General features: G+C 45.5%; 1 protein-coding gene and 1 pseudogene across 2 annotated transcripts in view; both read right to left on the bottom strand.

The window, feature by feature from the left end:
• Positions 1 to 3,896: 3,896 nt before the first annotated feature.
• Positions 3,897 to 11,277, bottom strand: LOC101083657 (annotated as a pseudogene).
• A 984-nt stretch (positions 11,278 to 12,261) lies between these two features.
• LOC101083402 (melanoma-associated antigen B3) overlaps positions 12,262 to 19,303 on the bottom strand; it is a 135,858-nt gene continuing 128,816 nt past the window's right edge. The window contains exons 3-5 of one of the 2 annotated variants that reach the window (XM_023249163.2): positions 16,586 to 16,725; positions 14,377 to 14,454; positions 12,262 to 13,865 (exon numbers count right to left, since the gene is read on the bottom strand). In XM_023249163.2, coding sequence (XP_023104931.2) covers positions 12,760 to 13,836 — 1,077 coding nt within the window. In that variant the 5' untranslated portion in view covers positions 13,837 to 13,865; positions 14,377 to 14,454; positions 16,586 to 16,725 and the 3' untranslated portion in view covers positions 12,262 to 12,759. The remainder of the gene's footprint in view (positions 13,866 to 14,376; positions 14,455 to 16,585; positions 16,726 to 19,303) is intronic. The other variant, XM_023249164.2, reaches the window with a different exon arrangement.

Below are 19,303 nucleotides of genomic sequence, written 5' to 3'. Positions count from 1 at the left end.
GCTGAAGAAAGAAACAAAAAAAAACCACCACTGATATATTCCTTCTCTTCCCCAACCACACTTAGGGTGGCTCTAAAAGATTTACTTTTTACAGAGAAGGATGGAACCAGATGATTTTGTGAGCCCCTGATCTTTTGAGGATATCTGATTTTTCACAGGTAGATGATCATACTTCACTGTCTCTCTCCTTTATTCATATCTCTTATTTATTTTGATATTCTTATTGCTCTAGTTATGTATTCCAATCCAGTATTTTGGTCACAGCGTTTTTCTTTTCCTCACTTGAGAAACATTTTGGAGTTGAAGAAAGTGAATTCAGTGATCCAGGGCCTGGGATCAGGCTGGGAGAAGCGGAAAAGTGTGAGCTCTGGACAAATTCAGACCAAGGGTCTAGTCCTAGCCCCATCACTTATTAGCTCTGTGAACCAGGTGCATCACAAAGTTCTGTGAGCCTCAGGCCCTGCGTCTGTGAAGTGGGTTTGTTAAATCCTGTCTCACAGGCTGGTGGAACATGGTTAATGTATGCAAAGTACCTGGAAAGATGCCCGGAATGCATTGAGACTTTACACAATGCCTGTTATTACATCGATTCAGATTATTTTGACCCCAGAGGATACCACCCCCACCCTGATGGAATATTTGTTTTAGTCTAGGAGATATCAGAGAATATATGCCTTTTAGGACATGGAACACTAAATCAGTTCAAAATGCTGCTTCTAAAGACACTCTAAGTAAACCCTCCCCCCAATAAATCATATTTCATATGTGGGCGAATCTTTTCGAGTTGAATGCAACTCAAATTTCTAGAACTGGATTCAAAGACTAATTCCTTCCTCTCAGCTGCCCATTTACCCAAACACCCCGATCTTCATTAATTTCACCATCACCTAAAATCCATACCTCCCTTCAAGTTTGCAGAATTAGAAGCAAAATAAAAACAAAACCAAACCAAACCAAAAACACTGAATTTGAGTGCTTTTAATAAAATGGGCTCGGACTCCCCAACTTACAGCAAAGAGTGCCTGCCCAGTGGCTTCTGAGTTTCCAACCTCAAAAGAGCACCACCCTTATGTCTCAGAAACTCCCTGAAGATGATTTACATAAAACACCTGGTTTGTGCTCTATTCACCTGCACTGGGGTCAGAAGCACCGACACGTTCCATCCCTGCCTGGGGTGCAGATCCCCTCTGGTTTACTCACAGTCCCAAAGGAACTGCTAAAGGGAGTTTTCCATTCCAGACTTAAATCTCTCCACTTGGAGCCCCATCACCTGGCTCCTGTTCCCCAGTTACACAGCCGCATTTAGCCCACCGTACAGCTATAACTTCAAATTACTTCCCATCATAGGGCTTTTAGCTGCCCAAAGTCCAAAGCTGCCTTGCCTCAGGGCATTTTACACTACTACTCTTCATCTGGAGCCCCTCCCTCCTTTCTACCCTTTATTTTTACTAGTCCTTTCCATCTTAGGAAATAACTCACCACCTACTTTATATGAGAGCTGCTCTTAGACCCCACAGTTTTAGAGGCACGGGTTGGGTCTATTTTTCTTATCATCCCCGGTACTAGCCAGGAGCCTTCCAAAGAGCAGGTGCTAAATTAACATTTGAGCAATTAAAGAGCAAGTGTGCAAGTCAAATTTGTTATGATTTAATTTCATTTTGACTAAGCTAAGCAAATCCAGATACATATACTTCAATTTTATAAAGACTAAAAGGAAGAAAACAAACCAAGAAGCGACTACATTTCACTTTTTTTTTTTTTTTCTGGATCTCATGATCACACAGACTTTACTGTGGAGTAGTTTCCTTTTTCACAAAAAAATCCATACTCCAACATCACGGCACCTAGTTCTATGTGACAAGAAATGTTTCAAGGGTTTCAATTTGTTTTACAAAATACCCAAATTCTTATTTTTCAACCTGATAAACTCCAATAAATGTATGATCCATGTCATTCACAAACTTGGATTCTGAAGCTAAATAAAACTTTAATTCAAAGACATTTGAAACTAGGAAGAAACAGCTAAATCTCCAATTTAAACAAAATGTACAAAAACACAAATGTATTACACTGTGTTCTCATGAGCCGCACCAGGGCCCTCCGCTCGTTTCAAGATCAACTGCTTTCCTTAACCACGAATAAGCTGCCTCAGCCATCCCTAGGGAGGAGAGTAGCTGCTGGACATGGCCCGGGAACGTGCACTGGCCTTGGCAGTGGAGGCTGCCCTGGCTGCGGCTCGGGCTCTCTCTTCCTCATCTCGCAGCCTCTTCCTAATGGCATGGGAAGGCCGTGATGTTGGCAAAAATGCCAACACTTTTTTTTTTGTTTTGTTTTTACTTTCCTTTTTTATTTCTTTAATTTATCCAAGTTAGTTAACATATAGTGTAATAATAATTTCAGGAATAGAATTTAGTGAGTCATCACTTACATGTAACACCCAGTGGTCATCCCAACAAGTGTCCTCCTTAATGCTCATCACCCATTTAGCCCATCCCCCGACCCAACACCCCTCTGGCAACCCTCAATTTGTTCTCTGTATTTAACAGTCTCTTATGGTTTGTCTCCCTCTCTGTTTTTATATTATTTTTGCTTCCCTTCCTGTATGTTCATCCATTTTGTATCTTAAATTCCCCATATAAGTGAAATCATATATTTGTTCTGACTGACTTATTTTGCTTAGCATAATACTCTCTAGTTCGAACCATCCACTTGTTGCAAATGGCAAGATTTTGACTACCGAGTAATATTCCACTGTATATACATACCACATCTTTTTTATCCATTCATCAGTCGATAGACATTTGGGCTCTTTCCATACTTGAGCTATCGTTCATAGTGCTACTACAAACATTGGGGCGCACATGCCCCTTCGAATCGGCATTTTTGTATCCTTTGGATTAATACCTAGTAGCACAATTGCTGGGTCGTATGGTAGTTCTAAGTTTCTGAGAAACCTCCATACTGTTTCCAGAGTAGCTGCATCAGTTTGTATTCCACCAGCAGTGCAAACGTGTTCCTCTTCTGCCGCACCCTCGCCAACATCTGTTGTTTTGTGAGTTGTTCATTTTAGCCATTCTGACAGCTGTGAGGTGGTATCTCATTGTGGTTTTGATTTGTATTTCCCTGATGATGGGTGATGTTGAGCATTTTCTCATGCGTCTGTTAGCCACCTGGATGTCTTCTTTGGAAAAGTGTCTAGTCATGTCTTTTTGCCCATTTATTCACTGGATTTTTGTTTTTTGGGTGTGGAGTTTGAAAAGTTCTTTACAGATTTTGGATACTAACCCTTCATCTGATAATGTAGTTTGCAAATATCTCGTCCCATTCCATTGGTTGCCTTTTAGTTTTGCTGATTGTTTCCTTCACTGTGCAGAAGCCTTTTATCTTAACGAGGTCCCTCCTGATAGTTCATTTCTGCTTTTGTTTCCTTGTCTCTGGAGACATGTCAAGTAACACTTTGCTGTGGCTGAGGTCAAAGAGGTTGTTGCCTATTTTCTCCTCTCGGATTTTGATGGCTTCCTGCCCTACATTTAGGTCTTTCATCCATTGTGAGTTTAGTTTTGTGTATGATGTTAAGAATGTGGTCTAAGTTCATGTCGCTGTCCAGTTTTCCCAGCACCATCTGCTGAAGAGACTGTCTTTTTTCCATTGGATTTCCTCCTTTGTCAAAGATTAGTTGGGCAAACATTTGTGGGTCCCTTTATGGGCTCTCTATTCTGTTCCATTGATCTTGAGTGTCTGTTTTTGTGCCAGTACCATACTGTCTTGATGATTACAGATTTATAGTATAGCTTGAAGTCTGGGATGTGATGCCTCCTGCTTTAGTTTTCTTTTTCAAGATTGCTTTGGCTATTCGGGGTCTTTTCTGGTTCCATACAAATTTTAGGATTCTTTGTTCTAGCTCTGTGAAGAATGCTGGTGTTATTCTGATGTGGACCGCACTGAATATGTCGACTGCTTAAAACTCCAGCACTTTCATCTTGCTGGGTTCAGCGTGGGTTCTTGGGCCCGACAGGAATTTATAGCGTGGAGGATCACTGTTGGGCACCTGTCTGTACTCCAGGTACCTTTCCTGCTCTCAATTTTCTGTGATGAGCTCCCTGGGCTCTCCAAAGACTAAATGCTTCATCTCAACACAGATTCTCAAAGGCATTTAGGAATCTCCAGAAGTCCTCCTCATTGTCATACCTGCCATTCAAGAAGGTGACACCCAGGAGAGGCATGAGAAGCCCATTCTTAGGAAAGCCTCAGCCACTGTTCACACTGCCATCGTTGGTGAGGTCTAGGTGGCTGGAAAGGGTGTAGGAGTGGCCACTGGGTTTGACTTCCTTCAATTCGAGGCCAAAGACCAGCTCCAAGTGCTCAGAGGTCCTCTTGAGGATCTCAGGGAAGTGCCCCTTATACTTTTTGTTCACAACCTTCAGCAGTGCTGCCTGCATCATGGGCTCCCTCCCTGCATGCTTCCCCAGTAGAAAGTGCATCAACATGCTCACCTTCCTGGTTAGGGAATATTTCAGGGAGTTCTCAGTGGAGAATGGGGCTTCAGAGTGGTTTGAACGTTCTCATCTTGGCTCTTGACACCTTGTTCAGACCTCGTGCATGAAATGACTGCAGAAGTAATGCTGGTGGATAGAGTTCTCTGAGGCTCCTAGGAATGCCAGCAATAAGAAAATCTGAGGGAGCATCCCCAAAACAGGAGAGGAGAAGGGGGACCCTTTTCTGTTGTGGTGGCCTGAGCCCCCTTGAGATCCTCAGGCCTGGTGGCATTTCTCAGGTGGATGAACCTCCTCTTCTGATACTGAGGAATGATGACTCTGTGGTCATCAACAGCAGGCAGAACAGTAAGTACTGTGGGCCCCTGGAGGAGGGACAATGAGATGCACCTTCAGCAGGGATATTCCACCTTGGTGTTAAACAAAGCCACTCCTGCAGGTCTTATTGAGGACACTCTCTAACTTATGAGGCTATCGTTCTCCTAGTCAGCCTGTGTCTGAGAACCTACTGGAGACAGAGTGAGACTTAGGCTATAGCCTGTCAGCCCTTTTACTGACTAGTGTGACAGCACGGCTGGCAGTGGGGCCACATGTTCCAACATGGCAAGGGATCCTCTACGTTTACCTTCAAAATTATCATGATGACTTTCGGTAAAGCTGCAAAACCCTCCTCTCAATTACACTGCAATTGATACCTCAAGGTTCCCTGGGACTCATAAAAAAAAAAAAAAAAAGTGAGAAAGGCACCTTAGTTAACCACCCTTTCCAGGAGGCACTAAGTGCTTATGGCTCTGTGGGAACCTCTTTGTATTGGGCTTGCTAGGTCCTAAATATCCACTCAGGGTCCTCATTTGGACACCACACAGGGCTGTGGACTCCTCCCCCACCCCGCCTTCTGATGACTGGCCACTGGACCTTCAGACCAAGAATCTCACTTCCTCTAGATCTGATATAAAAAGTGATGGGAATCCATGAAAGAAATAATTGATAAGCTAGCCTTCACTATAATTAAAGCTTTTGCCCTGCAAAAAAACATCACGAGAACAAGAAGATGAGCCACATACTGGTAGAAAATGTTTACAAAAAAATAAATACCGATGAATGCTGTTATCCAAAATAAACAAAGAACACTTAAAACTCAAGAAGAAAACCAACAACCCAATCAAAAAATGGGCAAAATATATGAACAGATACCTCATCAAGGAAGATATGTAGATGGCAAATAATCATATGAAAACATGCTTAGCATCATCTGTCATTAGAAAGTGGCACATTAAAATAAAAATGAGGGGCACCTCAGTGTCTGAGTTGGTTAAACGTCTGACTCTTGATTTCAGCTCAGGTCATCCAGCTCTGCTCTGACAGTGCCGAGCTTGCTTAGGATTCGCTCTCTCTCTCCCTCACTCTCTCCTCTTCCCCTGCTTGCACAATCGCTTTCTCTTTCTCTCTCTCTCAAAATAAATAAACTTGAAAAAATAAAAATGAATTACCACTGCATGCCTTTGAGAGTGGCCAAAATTCAAAGCACTGACAACAGCAAATGCTGGTGAGGATATGGAGCAAGAAGAACTCTCATTCACTGTTGGTGGGGATGCAAAATGGCACAGCCACTCTGCAAGACGGTTTGGAAATTTCTTACTGCACCAAACGTATCTACACTGTTGGTGGGAATGTAAATTGGTACAGCCACTTGGAAAACAGTATGGAGGTTCACCAAAAAATTAAAAATAGAACTACCATATGATTCAGCAATCCTACTTCTGGTCATATATCCAAAGGGACTGAAATGAGGATTTTGAAGATATATCTGCACTCCTATGTTCATTGCAGTGTTACAACAGCTAGGATATAGAAACAGTCTAAATGTCTATTGATGGACAAATGGATAAAGAAAATATGAAACATACATACAAAGAAATATCATTCACCCTTAGAAAGGAGGAAACCTTGCCAGTTGCAACAGTATAGATGAACCTGGAGGGCATTATGCTAAATGAAATAAGGCTGACATAAAAAGACAGATATCACTTATATGAGGAATCTAAAATAGTCAGACTTACAGAAGCAGAGAGTGGAATGGTGCTTGCCAGGGTCTGGGAGAAGGGTGAAATGGGGAAGTATTAATCAAAGGTTACAAAGTTTCAGTTATAGAAGATATATAACTCCTAGAGATCTACTGGACAGCATAGAGCCTATAGTTAACAATACTGCATTGTACACTTAAAATGTGACTAAGAGGATAGATCTTATAAGGACTGTTCTTAGAATACATAAATAAATAAGGTGGGAGGAAACCTTTGTAGGTGATGGATATTTTTATAAGAAATTGTGGAGGCACTTTCATGAGTACGTACTTATCTGCAAATTCATCAATTGGTACAGATTAAATTTGCACAGCTTTTTGTCTATCATACCTCAAAAGAGTGTTCTTTTAAATAAAACAACAACTAAACATACTATACCACCTAGCAATCATGCTTCTTGGTATTTACCCAAATGAGTTGAAATCTTACATCCTCAAAACAAAAACAAAACAAAACCTGCACATGGATGTTTATAGCAGCATTATTCATAGTTGCCAAAACTTGAAAGCAACCAAGACGTCTTTCAGCAGGTAAATGGATAAACTATGGTACCTCCCAACAATGGAATACAAGCATACCTTGTTTTATTGTGCTTCACTTTACTGCACTTTGCACATATTGCATTTATTAAATTGGCAATTTTCCCAAAAGCATGTGCTCACTTTGGATCTCTGTGCCACATTTTGGTAAAACTTGCAGTATCTCAAACTTTTTCATTGTTATTTGTTACCGTGATCTGTGATCAGTGATGTCGCTCTTGCAATTGTTTTGGGGCGCCACAAATCACACCCATATATGAGGGTGAGTTTAGTTGATAACTGCTGATTGCTCCACTGACCGGCCATTCCCCATGTTTCCCTCTCCTCAGGCCTCCTTATTGCCTAAGGCACAAAGATGTTGAAATTTGGCCAATTAATAACCAACCCTACTCTGGCCTCTCAACATTCAAGTGATAGGAAGAGTCATACATCTCCCACTTTAAATCAAACGCTAGAAATGATTAATTAAGCTTAGTGAGGAAGGCGTGTCCAAAGTCGAGAAAGCCAAAAGCTAGGCCTCTTGCACTGAAGTTATCTAGGTTGTGAATGCAAAGTAAAAGTTCTTGAAAGAAATTCAAAGTGCTATTCCAGTGAGCACACAAATGATAAGAAAGCACAACAGCCTTCTTGTGGACATGGAGAAAGTTCGAGTGGTCTGGATAGAAGATCAAAACCAGCCCCGACATTCTTTTAAGCCAAAGCCTAATCCGGAGCTTTAGGCTCTCTCAATTCTGTGAAGGCTGAGAGAGGTGAGGCAGCCACGTAAGCAAAGTGTGAAGCCGGCAGAGGTTGGTTCATGAGGTTTAAGGAGAAAGTTCTTCCCGTAACATGAGCACGCGAGGTGAAGCGGCACGTGCTGATGGAGAAGCTGCGGCACGTTACCCAGAAGATGTAGCTAAGAGCATTCGTGAAGGTGGCTGCACTACACAGATTTTCAGTGTAAATAAAACAGCTTGATGCTGCAAGAAGATGCCACGTAGGGCTTTCATAACTAGATAGGAGAAGTCAATGCCCAGCTTCAAAGCTTCAAAGGACAGGCTGACTCTCTTGTTAGGGGTTAATGCAGTTGGAGACAAAGTTGAAGCCAAAGCTCATTTACCAAATGAGTGGAGAGAACTGGAATTAGCATGAGAACTAGAATTATGATTGGAGCCTAAAGATGGGACTGCACTGATGCAATCTCGTAATAAAAGAGATGAGGAGTTTAATGGATGAGAAGCTGCTTCTAATGGATGAACAAAAAAAAAAAAAGGTAGTTTCTTGAGCTAAAAACTATTCTTGGTGAAAACGCTTGAAAGATTGTTGAAATGACAACAAAGGATTTAGAATATTACATAAACCTAGCTGATAAATCAGCAGCAGAGTTTGAGACGATTGACTCCAACGTGAAAGAAATTCTGGGGTGGGTAAAAAAAAAACTATCAAACAGCATCACATGCTATGGAGAAATGATCTGTGTGAGGAAGAGTCGATCAAGGTGGTGAACTTCAGTATTGCCCTATTTTAAGAAATTGCCACAGCCACTCCAACCTTCAGCAACCACCACCTTGATCAGTTGGCAGCCCTCAACATCAAGGCAAGGCCCTCCACCAGCAAAGAGGTGATTTTCTGAAAGCTCAGACGATGGCTGACACTTTTTTAGCAATGAAGCATTTTAAAATTAACGTATGCATGTTGTTTTTTGTTTACACATAATACTATAGCACACTTAATAGACTACGGTAGAGTATAAACATAACCTTTATATGCACCGGGAAACCAGAACATTCATTTGACTCACTTTATTGTGATACTCTATTGCTGTGGTATGGAACCAAACCCGCGTATCACTGAGTTATGTCTGTATTGTTGGGTGTGAAAAGAAATGAGCTAATCAAGCCACAGAAAGACAGGGAAAAACTTTAGATGCGTAGTACTCAGTGAAAGAAGCCAATCTGAAAAGGCTACATACAGCATGATTCCAACTGTATAACATTCTGGAAAAGGCAAAACTGCTGGAAAAGCAGTAAGATCAGTGGTTGCCAAGGGTTACGGGTGGGGGAGGGAGGGATGATCGGGACAGAACGTACAACAGCAAGACCAAAGCCTGATGTAACTATGGGCTTTGCCGAGCTAATGACGTGGTGGTGCGAGTTCACAGGTTGCGCCACAGGTAGCACTCTGGGGCAGGACGCAGAAAGTAGGGGAGGCTGTGTGCGTCAGGAAGAGGGTACCTGGGAGTTCTCTGTACTTTCTGCTCAGTTTTGCTGTGAATGTAAAATTGCTCTAGAAAATGAGGTCGCTGTTTGAAAAATAAGTGATGTTGGGGGCGCTCAGGTTCACACCCTGCCCTGGGGATTTAAGTCTGGAGTGCAAGGGCAGGGCCACCCAGTTTGTTTTCCCGTTTTCAGGGATGGGTGGTCCATCCGTTCTCACTCAGTTTCCTTGACCTGACTCCTGGCAGGGCCCGAGGTTCCTCTCTTTCTTGGTCTGAGGGCATTTCCTCAGAGGAAGGCTTATACTTTATTTGGCCACATGTGCCATGGTGTCCCGCAGGTGACGGCTATGGCAGGCACCTATGATACGGTGCTCCCACTCAGGTTTCGAAGTCAGTGTCCTAAATCTGCCTTATGTGATGTCCCAAGACTCCTCTCTCTGACCTGAGACCTCCCAACTTTTCTATTAGCCCTGAGAAGGATAGAAAGCCATCTCTGACTGACAATTATGCCTGGATCTCTCATGACAGTAGGAAGGATTCTGTGAGGTCTCCACTGATACACAGTGGTCCCTGACCTCTTCAGGATACTGGCCTTCCTCCTGGCACACCTTGGGAATCCTACCTCTTCTGACCAGAGTCAACCAAGCTCAGGCCGAGCTCTTCACCTTCTCGCCTGTTACGTGGAAACCAGTTTCAGCCACGTCCTTCCAAGGCTGTTTGGGGACCCTGAGGGCTGACAGCAGGGGACAGGCATCTATGGGCCACACTGTTCTGGGTGGGTGCTTTTGTCATTCCTCATTCAGGGTCCTCAATCTCATACGTGTCAGCGACTCTAGTGACCTGAGGCCACCCTCCTACGGCAGGACTCACCTGTCCTTGAGAACCCTGAGGACTAAGTGAGGGGATGCTCACGCTTGGCCTAGCAGGAGCATCCCCTCACGTACGGCTCCTGTTTCTTGACGCAAGACTTCCTGTGAAAGGTCACATCCCTGCAAACTCTGGACTATTTCCCTATAGCAAATCGTTCAGAGATTGGGTCTGTGTCCCAGGAGTGATGCGAGGTAGGAAGCGATAGCACAAGGCAGAGACCCCAGAACAGATGTGCTGTCAAAGAAAAAAAAATACTTGAGCAACCACACTTAGTGTTTTATGTATTTATGTAAGTTCTGTTTGAATGAATTTAACTTTCTTTATGGGACGGGTCGTCCAAAATGATTTTGTGAGCTCCTGATCTTCGAGGCTGACTTTGAATATATACATGATCCTATTGTCACTGAGTATTATCTCTTTCTCTCCCTTATTCACACTTCTCAATGATTCTGATATGGTAATTGCTATGGTTATGTATTCCACTCCAGTGTCTTGGGCAAAGAGAGTCCTTTTTAGTACCTGAGATACTTTCTGTAGTAGTGAGAAAAAAGGGGAGTTAAGGACCACGACATCAGCCTCAGGTGCAGAGCAGTGGAAGTGTGGGCTGCAGACTAATTCAGGCCAAGGGTCTAGTTCCAACCCTGTCACTTAGCAGCCACGTGAAACTGGACAGCGATACCAGACTCTGTGAGGCGGTCTTTTCATCTGTGAAATGGGTTTGATGAGCTCTGTTTGGGGACTGGTAGGATGTCCATAATGCATGTAAAGTGCATGGCACATTGTGTGGCCTGTGTTGAGCTTTAAAGGATGCCAGTTCTTACTAGGATTAATTGGTCCCCTGGAGTTTCAACCCATTACAATGATCTCAATTAAATCATTTTTAATTCAGGGGATGTCAGAAACCATGCAGTGCTCCAGAACAAAGACAACTCTATCATACAAAATTGTGCTTGGCAAGGAACACTAAGTAGTATCTCTCCCATTAAAGTATGTCATTCAATGTTGGCATAAGGTAGACTTCCTTAGTAGATGCAACACAGAGCTCCTAGAATGTGTTTCAAGGCCCCAAAACTTACCTTCCTCTCAGCTGCCATTTGTTTGTTTGATTGCTTATTTACTTATTTATTTAGAGACAGAGACTGTGCAAGTGGGGAAGGGGCAGAGAGAGAGTGAGAGTGAGAGAATCCCAAGCAGGCTCTGCACTGTCAGTGCAAAGCGTGTCGCGGGGCTTGAACCCACAAAACTGTGAGACCATGACCTGAGCCGAAACCAAGAGTTGGACGCTTAACAGACTGAGCCACCCAGGCGCCCCTCAGCCACCCTTCTTTCTAAACCACCCTGGCTTTCATTCTTTCACCCACCAACAAAAATCTAGACCTTGCCTGGAGTTTGCCAAATGCCATACAAGGTGACCTAATGTGGATGATGCTTTAGTGGCGTGTGCTTTGGCTCCCCCAACCCAGCGCAACGCGTGCCAGTCCAGGGGATTCTGGGCACCCATGACAAGAGAGCATGCTCTTATTTCGCAGAAACTCTGTGGACATGTTGTAAATAAAACCTCCAATCTGCACACTGCGTTCACCTGCACTGGCAGAAGAGCACAGAACGCACTTGATCCCTGCTTGGGGTGATTTCCCTGGGCTTTCTGCACAATCCCAAAGTAAGTGTTAAGGGCAGTTTGCCATTCTGGGCTTAGTCTTTCAATTCTGAAGCCCGCCACGGGAGGGTCTGGGCCCAGCTCCCTGTGATCGCAGCCTCCTGGAGCCCCCCATGCAGCTAACTTAGAATTACCTCCCCCTGAGGGAACTGCAGTCTCTGAAGACCCAGCACTGCCCTGCTTCAGGCACTGACACTTAACTCCTCTCATCTGGAACCACCTCTCTCCTGTTTTCTCCTGTCTTGTCATGTGTCCTTCTGGTCTGAGAGTGCAGATCACCATTCTTCCTTATATGACAGATGCTTCTCGCCTCTGTGATTTCATGGTCAGTGTCTTGATCTTTTTGTCAGCTCTCCCAGGGCTAACATGAAGCCTTCTAAGAGCGTACGCTCCATCAATGTTTGGGGAATAAACGAGCCTGTGAGCAGTGAGTCTAATTTATTAAAATGTGATGCTACATTCTTCCATTAGTCAAACACATGCTGTTATTTAGAATGTTACAAAATACAGAGTGAAAGGAATTAGGAAACCAAATACAGACCATCTTACTCTTCTCCTCCACTTCTTGACTCCATATATTTCACTGCTTAAGTCCTTTTACATTTTCAAGGAAATTCATATTTCAATGCCATGCTACTTTGTACCAGAACACTAAATAAGATGGGAAATTTCCCAGTTTGTTTTATGAAACAGCAACACTCTTTTAAACTGATAACAAGTGAGGCCAAAATAATCCATAAATTTACACTATAAGGCTAGGTAAGATTTCACTTCAAAATAGCAACATTTGAAAAGTAGCAAAAACTCAAACTGTTGGTAAATCTCCAAATTACCCATACAGAACAGGAGCACCAAGGATTACATGCTGTTCCCTCAGTCACACCCAGGCCTCCACTACTTAGAACACTGACTGCTCTCTTCAGTCACAATGTGAAGGATCGGGCTCGACCTCACTAGGTGTGGGAGGAGCTGCTGGACATGCCCTGGAACATGCACTGGCCGTAGCATCGGTCTCAGCCTGGAGTGTGACTGTGGCTTCGGCTCTTTCTTGCTCATCTCTCAAAGCCTCTTCATACCAAGGTTGGAAGGCACTTGGGACTGTTTGGTTAATCTTGGCCCAAAACTCGAGCACTCTCATCTTGTTGGTCTCGGCGTGGGCTCTGGGGCCCCACAGGAACTCATAGCGTGGAGGATTGCTGTTGGGCACCTGCCGGTACTCCAGGTACTTGAGCTTCACCAAATCTTGGGTGATGAGCTTCTTGGGCTCCCCAAATATGAAGTGCCTCTTCCCCGCATAGACTCTCATTTTACTCAGGAACTCCCAGATCTTCTCTTCGGCGGCGCAGTTGCCCTTCAGGAAGATCACGCCCAGGAGATTCATCAGGAGGCCGGTCTTGGGAAACCCCCTGCCACGGTTTATAGTCCCGTTGTTGGGGAGGTTCATTTTGCTGACAAGGACATAGGAATGCTTGGTAGGATCGACTTCTTTTAAGTCAACACCAAAAACCACTTCCAAGCTGAAAGAGGCTCTTTTGAGGATCTCAACGAAGCGATGTTTATGCTTTTTATTGATAAACTTCAGCATATCAGCTTTCATAATGGGCCTTTTCATTCTGCTCATGTGCAACAGGAACTCTACCAAAACACTCGCTGTTTTGCTTACAGGGTCCCCCTGAGACTGCACAATGGAGAGTGGGGACTGGACGGAACTTTGCTTTTTCTCAACTTGGCAGTCGGCTCCTTTGTATGATCTTGTGCGAGAAACACCTGCAGACTTTGTGGTGGCGGACACGGCCCTCTGAGACCTCTTGGGAGCGCTACGTGACCTGGCAGCAGGATTTCTCTGAGTAAGAACTTCAAAGGGAGGAGAGGCCGAGGAAGGGAATGCTTGTTCCGTGGCCGCAGGGGTCTGAGCACCCCTCTGAGGCTGGGTCCCACCTTGGGCTTGGTGGCGCTTCTCCCCGGTGCAGAGCTTACTCTTCTGTGCCCGAGGCATGATGACTGTGGTCAGGGACAGCAGGTGATCTGGGCATGAGAGAAGAGAGGATGAGAAGGAGTACCTTCAGCTGGGAGAGACCACCTTGGCTTTAACCAAGGCTGCCTCTCAGGTTCTGTGAGGGCACTGCCCGAGGAAACCAACCACAGGGCTCCTGTTATGACCAACCTGTCCTCTGAGAACCACATGGAAGTAATTAAAGTGAGCCTCAGGCTGCAGCCTACCGGCCCTGCTTGGTGCTTACTGGGGCTGAGAGCGGTGCTGGGTAGGCCGAGTCCTTGCGGAATCTTCTCTGGTATGGAGAATGGGGATCCTCCCAGTTCACATTCAGGACCGTGATAACGGCTTTGGGCAGGGCCGAGCCCCCCTCCTCGGTGCTGCTCTAAATTGACATCTCAAACCCAGGTCCTCATCATCTTGAGACCCCTCAAGGGGAACTAAAGGGGCATCTCAGCCCACTACTGTGACCCACTGCTGACAGTTCTGAGGGAATCTGCTCTGGGGTCATTGGGGTCCTCAGTCCGCATTCACTTTCCTCACCTTGGCTCTAGGTAGGGCCTGGGACACCTTCTTCTGCTGATCTGATGTTTCTCCCCTCAAACAAAGGCTCTCACCAACCTGATGACATAAGAAATAAAGTTGGGTTCACATACATTTGACTTCCACACCTGGGCTCCTCAGTGCTACAAGCAAGGGGGGCCCTCTATTGTCTCTTTTTGGGGGGGGTGAGTGGAACCATCACTCTTTATTCCTCACTCTGATTCCTGTGGAGCCCTGGGTCTCCTCCCTCTGCAGAACTGAGGCCAATAAGTCCAACATGCTCATATCTCTGGGACTCTCCAGACAGAAATGAGGTGGGGGTGGGGTGGGGTGGGCGGGTTCCTCAGCCTAACAAATATTCAGGGTTTCCCCAGGGCTGAGGGAAGGGCCAGAATTTTTATTTCATTTCATTTCATTTTATTTATTTTATTTTGTTTTATTAAATGTACATCCAAGTTAGTTAACATATAGTGTAATAATAATTTCAGGAATATAATTTAGTGATTCATCAGTTACATACAATACCTAGTGCTCACCCCAGCAAGTGCCCTCCTTAATTCCATCACCCATTTAGCCATTCGCCCCACCCACTTCCCGTCCAGCAACCCTCAGTTTGTTCTCTGTATTTAAGAGTCTCTTATGGTTTGTCTCCATGTTTTTATATTTTCGCTTCCTTTCTCTTACTTTCATCTGTTTTGTATCTTAAATTCCACATGAGTGAAATCACATGATATTTGTCTTTCTCTGACTCATTTCACTTAGCATAATACTCTCTAGTTCCATCCATGTCGTTGCAAATGGCCAGATTACATTCTTTTTTATCAGAGAAGGGCCAGAATTTGTGAGACCCCCTTTTTAGAGTTGGTGTTCCCCTTAGTCCTCCCTTAGGTCTCTGACCTTAACTACAGGTTGGATTTAGGCCGCTGGCCGCCAATACGCTGGTAGGACTTAGGCCTCCTGCCTTACAGCAAATCCCTCAATTCCCTGTGCCCCTAGGGGGGAAATTCAAGGACCTCCATATAGGATTACCCTTACCAAGAGCCTTCCAGAAACAAGCTATAGGGATGCTGCTTTCCCTAAATGGGGAGAGGTCCCCTCATTAGCACTCCAGGGCTTCACCTTCATGGCACTTAGGGCCTAGGCCTCCTCCATCTGCAGGACCCAGGCTACTCCCTTAGATGAAGGCCCTCCTTATCTGAGAGTTTCCAGGCAGAAAGTCTGATAGGTCTACCAGGCCTCCCAGGGCCAAGGGCAGCAGCAGGACCTAGGAGAGCACCCTGTGTTATAGGTCAGGGTGGTCCTCTCAGTCCCCACTCAAGGTCCTCACCTTGGCTCCAGGCCAGTACTGGGACTCCACCCTCAGCTGGCCAGTGGCCTCACCACCCCCACCCCCACTCCCCCACAAATGACCTCACTTCCTAGAAACTCTGGAGAGGACAGAAGGATGAGTCATAACTGGCCACAACCGTTCAGGGTCTCCAAGGGCTAAAAGCAGGGAAAGGGCTCCATGGGATCCCAGTGTTCTGGAGTCGGTGATCCCTACGTCCTGACTCAGGGTCTTCACTTTGATATCAGGACCTGGGACTCCTCCCTCTACTAAATTCAGTTCACCAAAATCCAAATTTATTTGGCTTTAGCCTTTACTTCTTGGAGCCGAGAGAGAGAGAGAGAGAGAGAGAGAGAGAGAGAGAGAGAGAGAGAGAGAGAAAGAAAAGAAAGAAAAGAAAAGAAAAGAAAAGAAAAGAAAAGAAAAGAAAAGAGAGAAAGAGAGAGAGCGAAAGAGCGAGGGGGAGGGGTGTGTCCGCATGCGCGCGCCCGAGCGGTTAGGGGTGGGGGATGGCGGGAGTAGCGGGCGGGGCGGCGGTAGTCAGAGCCTACCAAATAAAACTGCCCCTGCCTGGAGCCTCCCAGAACCAAAGCAGGCGTACCGGTTTCTATCGCCATCTCTCCTGGGAAAAGATCCCCTCATTAGCTACTCAGGACCCTCCTCTTGACTCTACTTAGGGCCTAGGTTTCCTTGATCATCAGAACCAGGGTTACTATCTTAGACCGACGCCTTCCTCCCTGAGACTTTCCAGACAAAACTCGGCCTAACGGTCCTGTCAGGACATTCCATTTCAGACCCCAGGGGCAGTACTTTGTGGCGCCACCTTTGTTACAGGAAGGGGGGGGTCGGTGTGGTCCCTTCATTTTACATTCAGGTCCTCACCTTGACTTCAAAGAACTCCTGGGAAGTAATCTTCCGTTCCTTGTCAGAAGAAATGCTGCGAACGCTGGGCGAGGCCCGCGGTTCCAAAGCGGAAGTTCAGATACATCATATCCGGCCATGGCCACGTGGGGTTCTGAGGGCTGACAGCAAGGACATGGTTCTATGCGATCGCAGTGTTCTGAAGTCAGTGGTCTTTAGGTTGTCATTCAGTGTCCTCACCTTGGTGTTTATCAGAGCCTGGGATTCCTCCCCCTACCGACCCAAGTCTGCCAGCCCCCAAAGCGAACCCTCACCTTTCCGAGTCCCTGGCGAGGAGTCAGGATGCCCCGTTTCCGACTACCTCTGCCTGGGGCCCCACAGGCTTGAAAAGAGGGCAGGACTCTGTGAGCCTCCCTCACTCCGGTTACGGCCAAGACGTCTCCCTCTGCAGAACTGGGGCCTGCACCCTGTCAGACAAGGCTCTCATCCTGAGACTCACCAGGCAGAAATGAGGCTTCTCAGGCTCACAGCTCCACCTGAGGCCTCTCCACGGTTAAGATGGGTGCAGGGGTTTGTAAAACTCCCTCATTTGTGGGTCTAGTGATGTCCTCTTTGCTCACTCAGGGACCTGACATTGCTCCTGTTCAATCGTGTGACTCCATCTTCCCTGACATGAGGTTACTCTGCTCAGATCAAGAACTGCTCCTTCTTGAGACCTCCCAGGTGGAAGAGTGAGCCACACTAGGCCAAGGATGTTTGGGTCCTGAGAGGCATACAGCAGATTTGAGTCTCTGTGGAATACCACTGCTCTGGAGTCAGTGGTCTCTACATTCATCATCTAGGGTCCTCAACTTGATATCTATCTATCGATACAACCCAGGAGCCTCCTTCTACTGAAGTGTGGCCCCTTTCTTAGGCTAAGACTTTGAGCTTGCTAAGAAATATGAGGAGTGAAAGAAGAATGTCCACTCTGATTGCCCTGCCTGGGCATTCCAGGCCTCACAGCTGGTTTGGCAGGTCTCTGAAGGACCCCCTATAAAGTAGGGTGGTTATCTCCCCAATCTTCATTAATGGGGGTCCTGTATAAGGATTCCTGGGAAACTCCACATCCATGCAAACTTGAGCAGTGTCCCTAATGCAAACTTTGCAGGTTCCAGTGCCTAACTTCATGTTAAATGGGGAAACTGCAACGTAAGGCAGGGGATTCGGGACAGAGATGGGGTGTCAAAGAAAAATGACACTGATCTATCCCTCTTCACAGTAGTCAGTGAGCCTCTTATGTGATTTGTTTTAAATGATTTACTTCCTAATGGGAAGGAGTCGTCCAGGATGGTTTTGTGATTCCACAATCTTGAGGTCATTTGACAATGCATATGTAGAGAATCATACTGTCACTGGACATTTTCTGCTTCTCCTCTTTGTTCATGCCTTTGATTTACTGTGGTATTCTTAACTGCTTTGGTTATGTATTCCAGTCCAGTTCTTTGGACACAGAATCCTCATTTTTACCCCCTGAGAGACATTTTGGAGTATTACGGAACATAACGGTTTGCTTTAGGCAGAGAAGAGTGGAATGATCAGCATGTGTTCTAGACGAATTCAGACCAGGAGTCTAGTCCCAGCCCTGTCACTTAGTAGCCCTGTGAACCTGAGTACATTACCAAACTCCAAGACAAAGAACTCACAACCAAAATGCTGCTTAGCAACGCTAGTTACGTAATATATCCTCATTCAAGGTTATAATATACAGTGTGTTTGTGGGAGAGTCTTTCCCCGTTGGATACAACTCAAAGTTCTCAAAATTTTTGTCAATGACCAATATTTTCCCTAACTTCCAGCTACCCTTCAATCTAAATCACCATTATTTTCACTCATTTAACCATCAGCAAAAATCTAGACCTTGCCTAGAATTTGCCATATTACATGCAAGATGAAGTAACTGAGTAAAAGAGACCCTTTCAATAGAGTGGTCTGTGGCTCCCCCAACCCAGAGTGAAAAGTGCAGTCCAGTGGGTTCTGAACACTCCACCTCAAAGAAGTATAATCCTTATTGCTCAGAAACTCCCTGGTGATGTTGTACATAGACCATCTAGTCTGTGTATCGTGTTCAGCTGCCCTGGGCAAGAGCACAGACACCTTTCATTCCTACACCACCTGGAGATTTTCTTTGGTTTAGCCACAATCCCAAAGGCCATGTTAAGGACAAATTTCCATCGCAGGCTTAGTCTTTCATCTCTGAGGCCCTCCATCTGAGGATATGGCCCCTGCTCACCACTCCCACAGCGTCATCTAGTCCACGATGCAATCCTACTTAAAGTTATCCCTCACTGAAGGGTTTTCAGTTTCCTAAGGCTCCACACTGCCTGGCCCGAGAACTTTGACACTTGACTGCGTACAACTCAAACCACCTTCCCTCTTCAACCCCCTCCCCCCCCCTTTTTTTTTACTTGTTCTTTAGGTCACAGTGAATATATAACCATCTCTTTTTACATGATAGCAGACTCTAAAATTCAATGGGCAGGGGCCAGAACTTATTGTTGTTGCGGTTTTGAGGGTTCGTTTTAAAAGCATCCCCAGGGGGCACACGGATGGCTCAGTCAGTTAAGTGTCCAACTTCAGCTCAGGTCACGATTTCACAGCTCATGAGTTTGAGCCCTGCATCAGGCTTTCTGCTATCAGTGCAGAGACCGCTTTGGATTCTCTGTCTCCCTCTCTGCCCCTCCCCTACACTTTCTCTCT

This window comes from Felis catus, chromosome X (assembly GCF_018350175.1).
Source record: "Felis catus isolate Fca126 chromosome X, F.catus_Fca126_mat1.0, whole genome shotgun sequence".
NCBI classification, from domain to species: domain Eukaryota; kingdom Metazoa; phylum Chordata; class Mammalia; order Carnivora; family Felidae; genus Felis; species Felis catus.
This window is presented reverse-complemented; position numbering and strand designations above follow the sequence as displayed.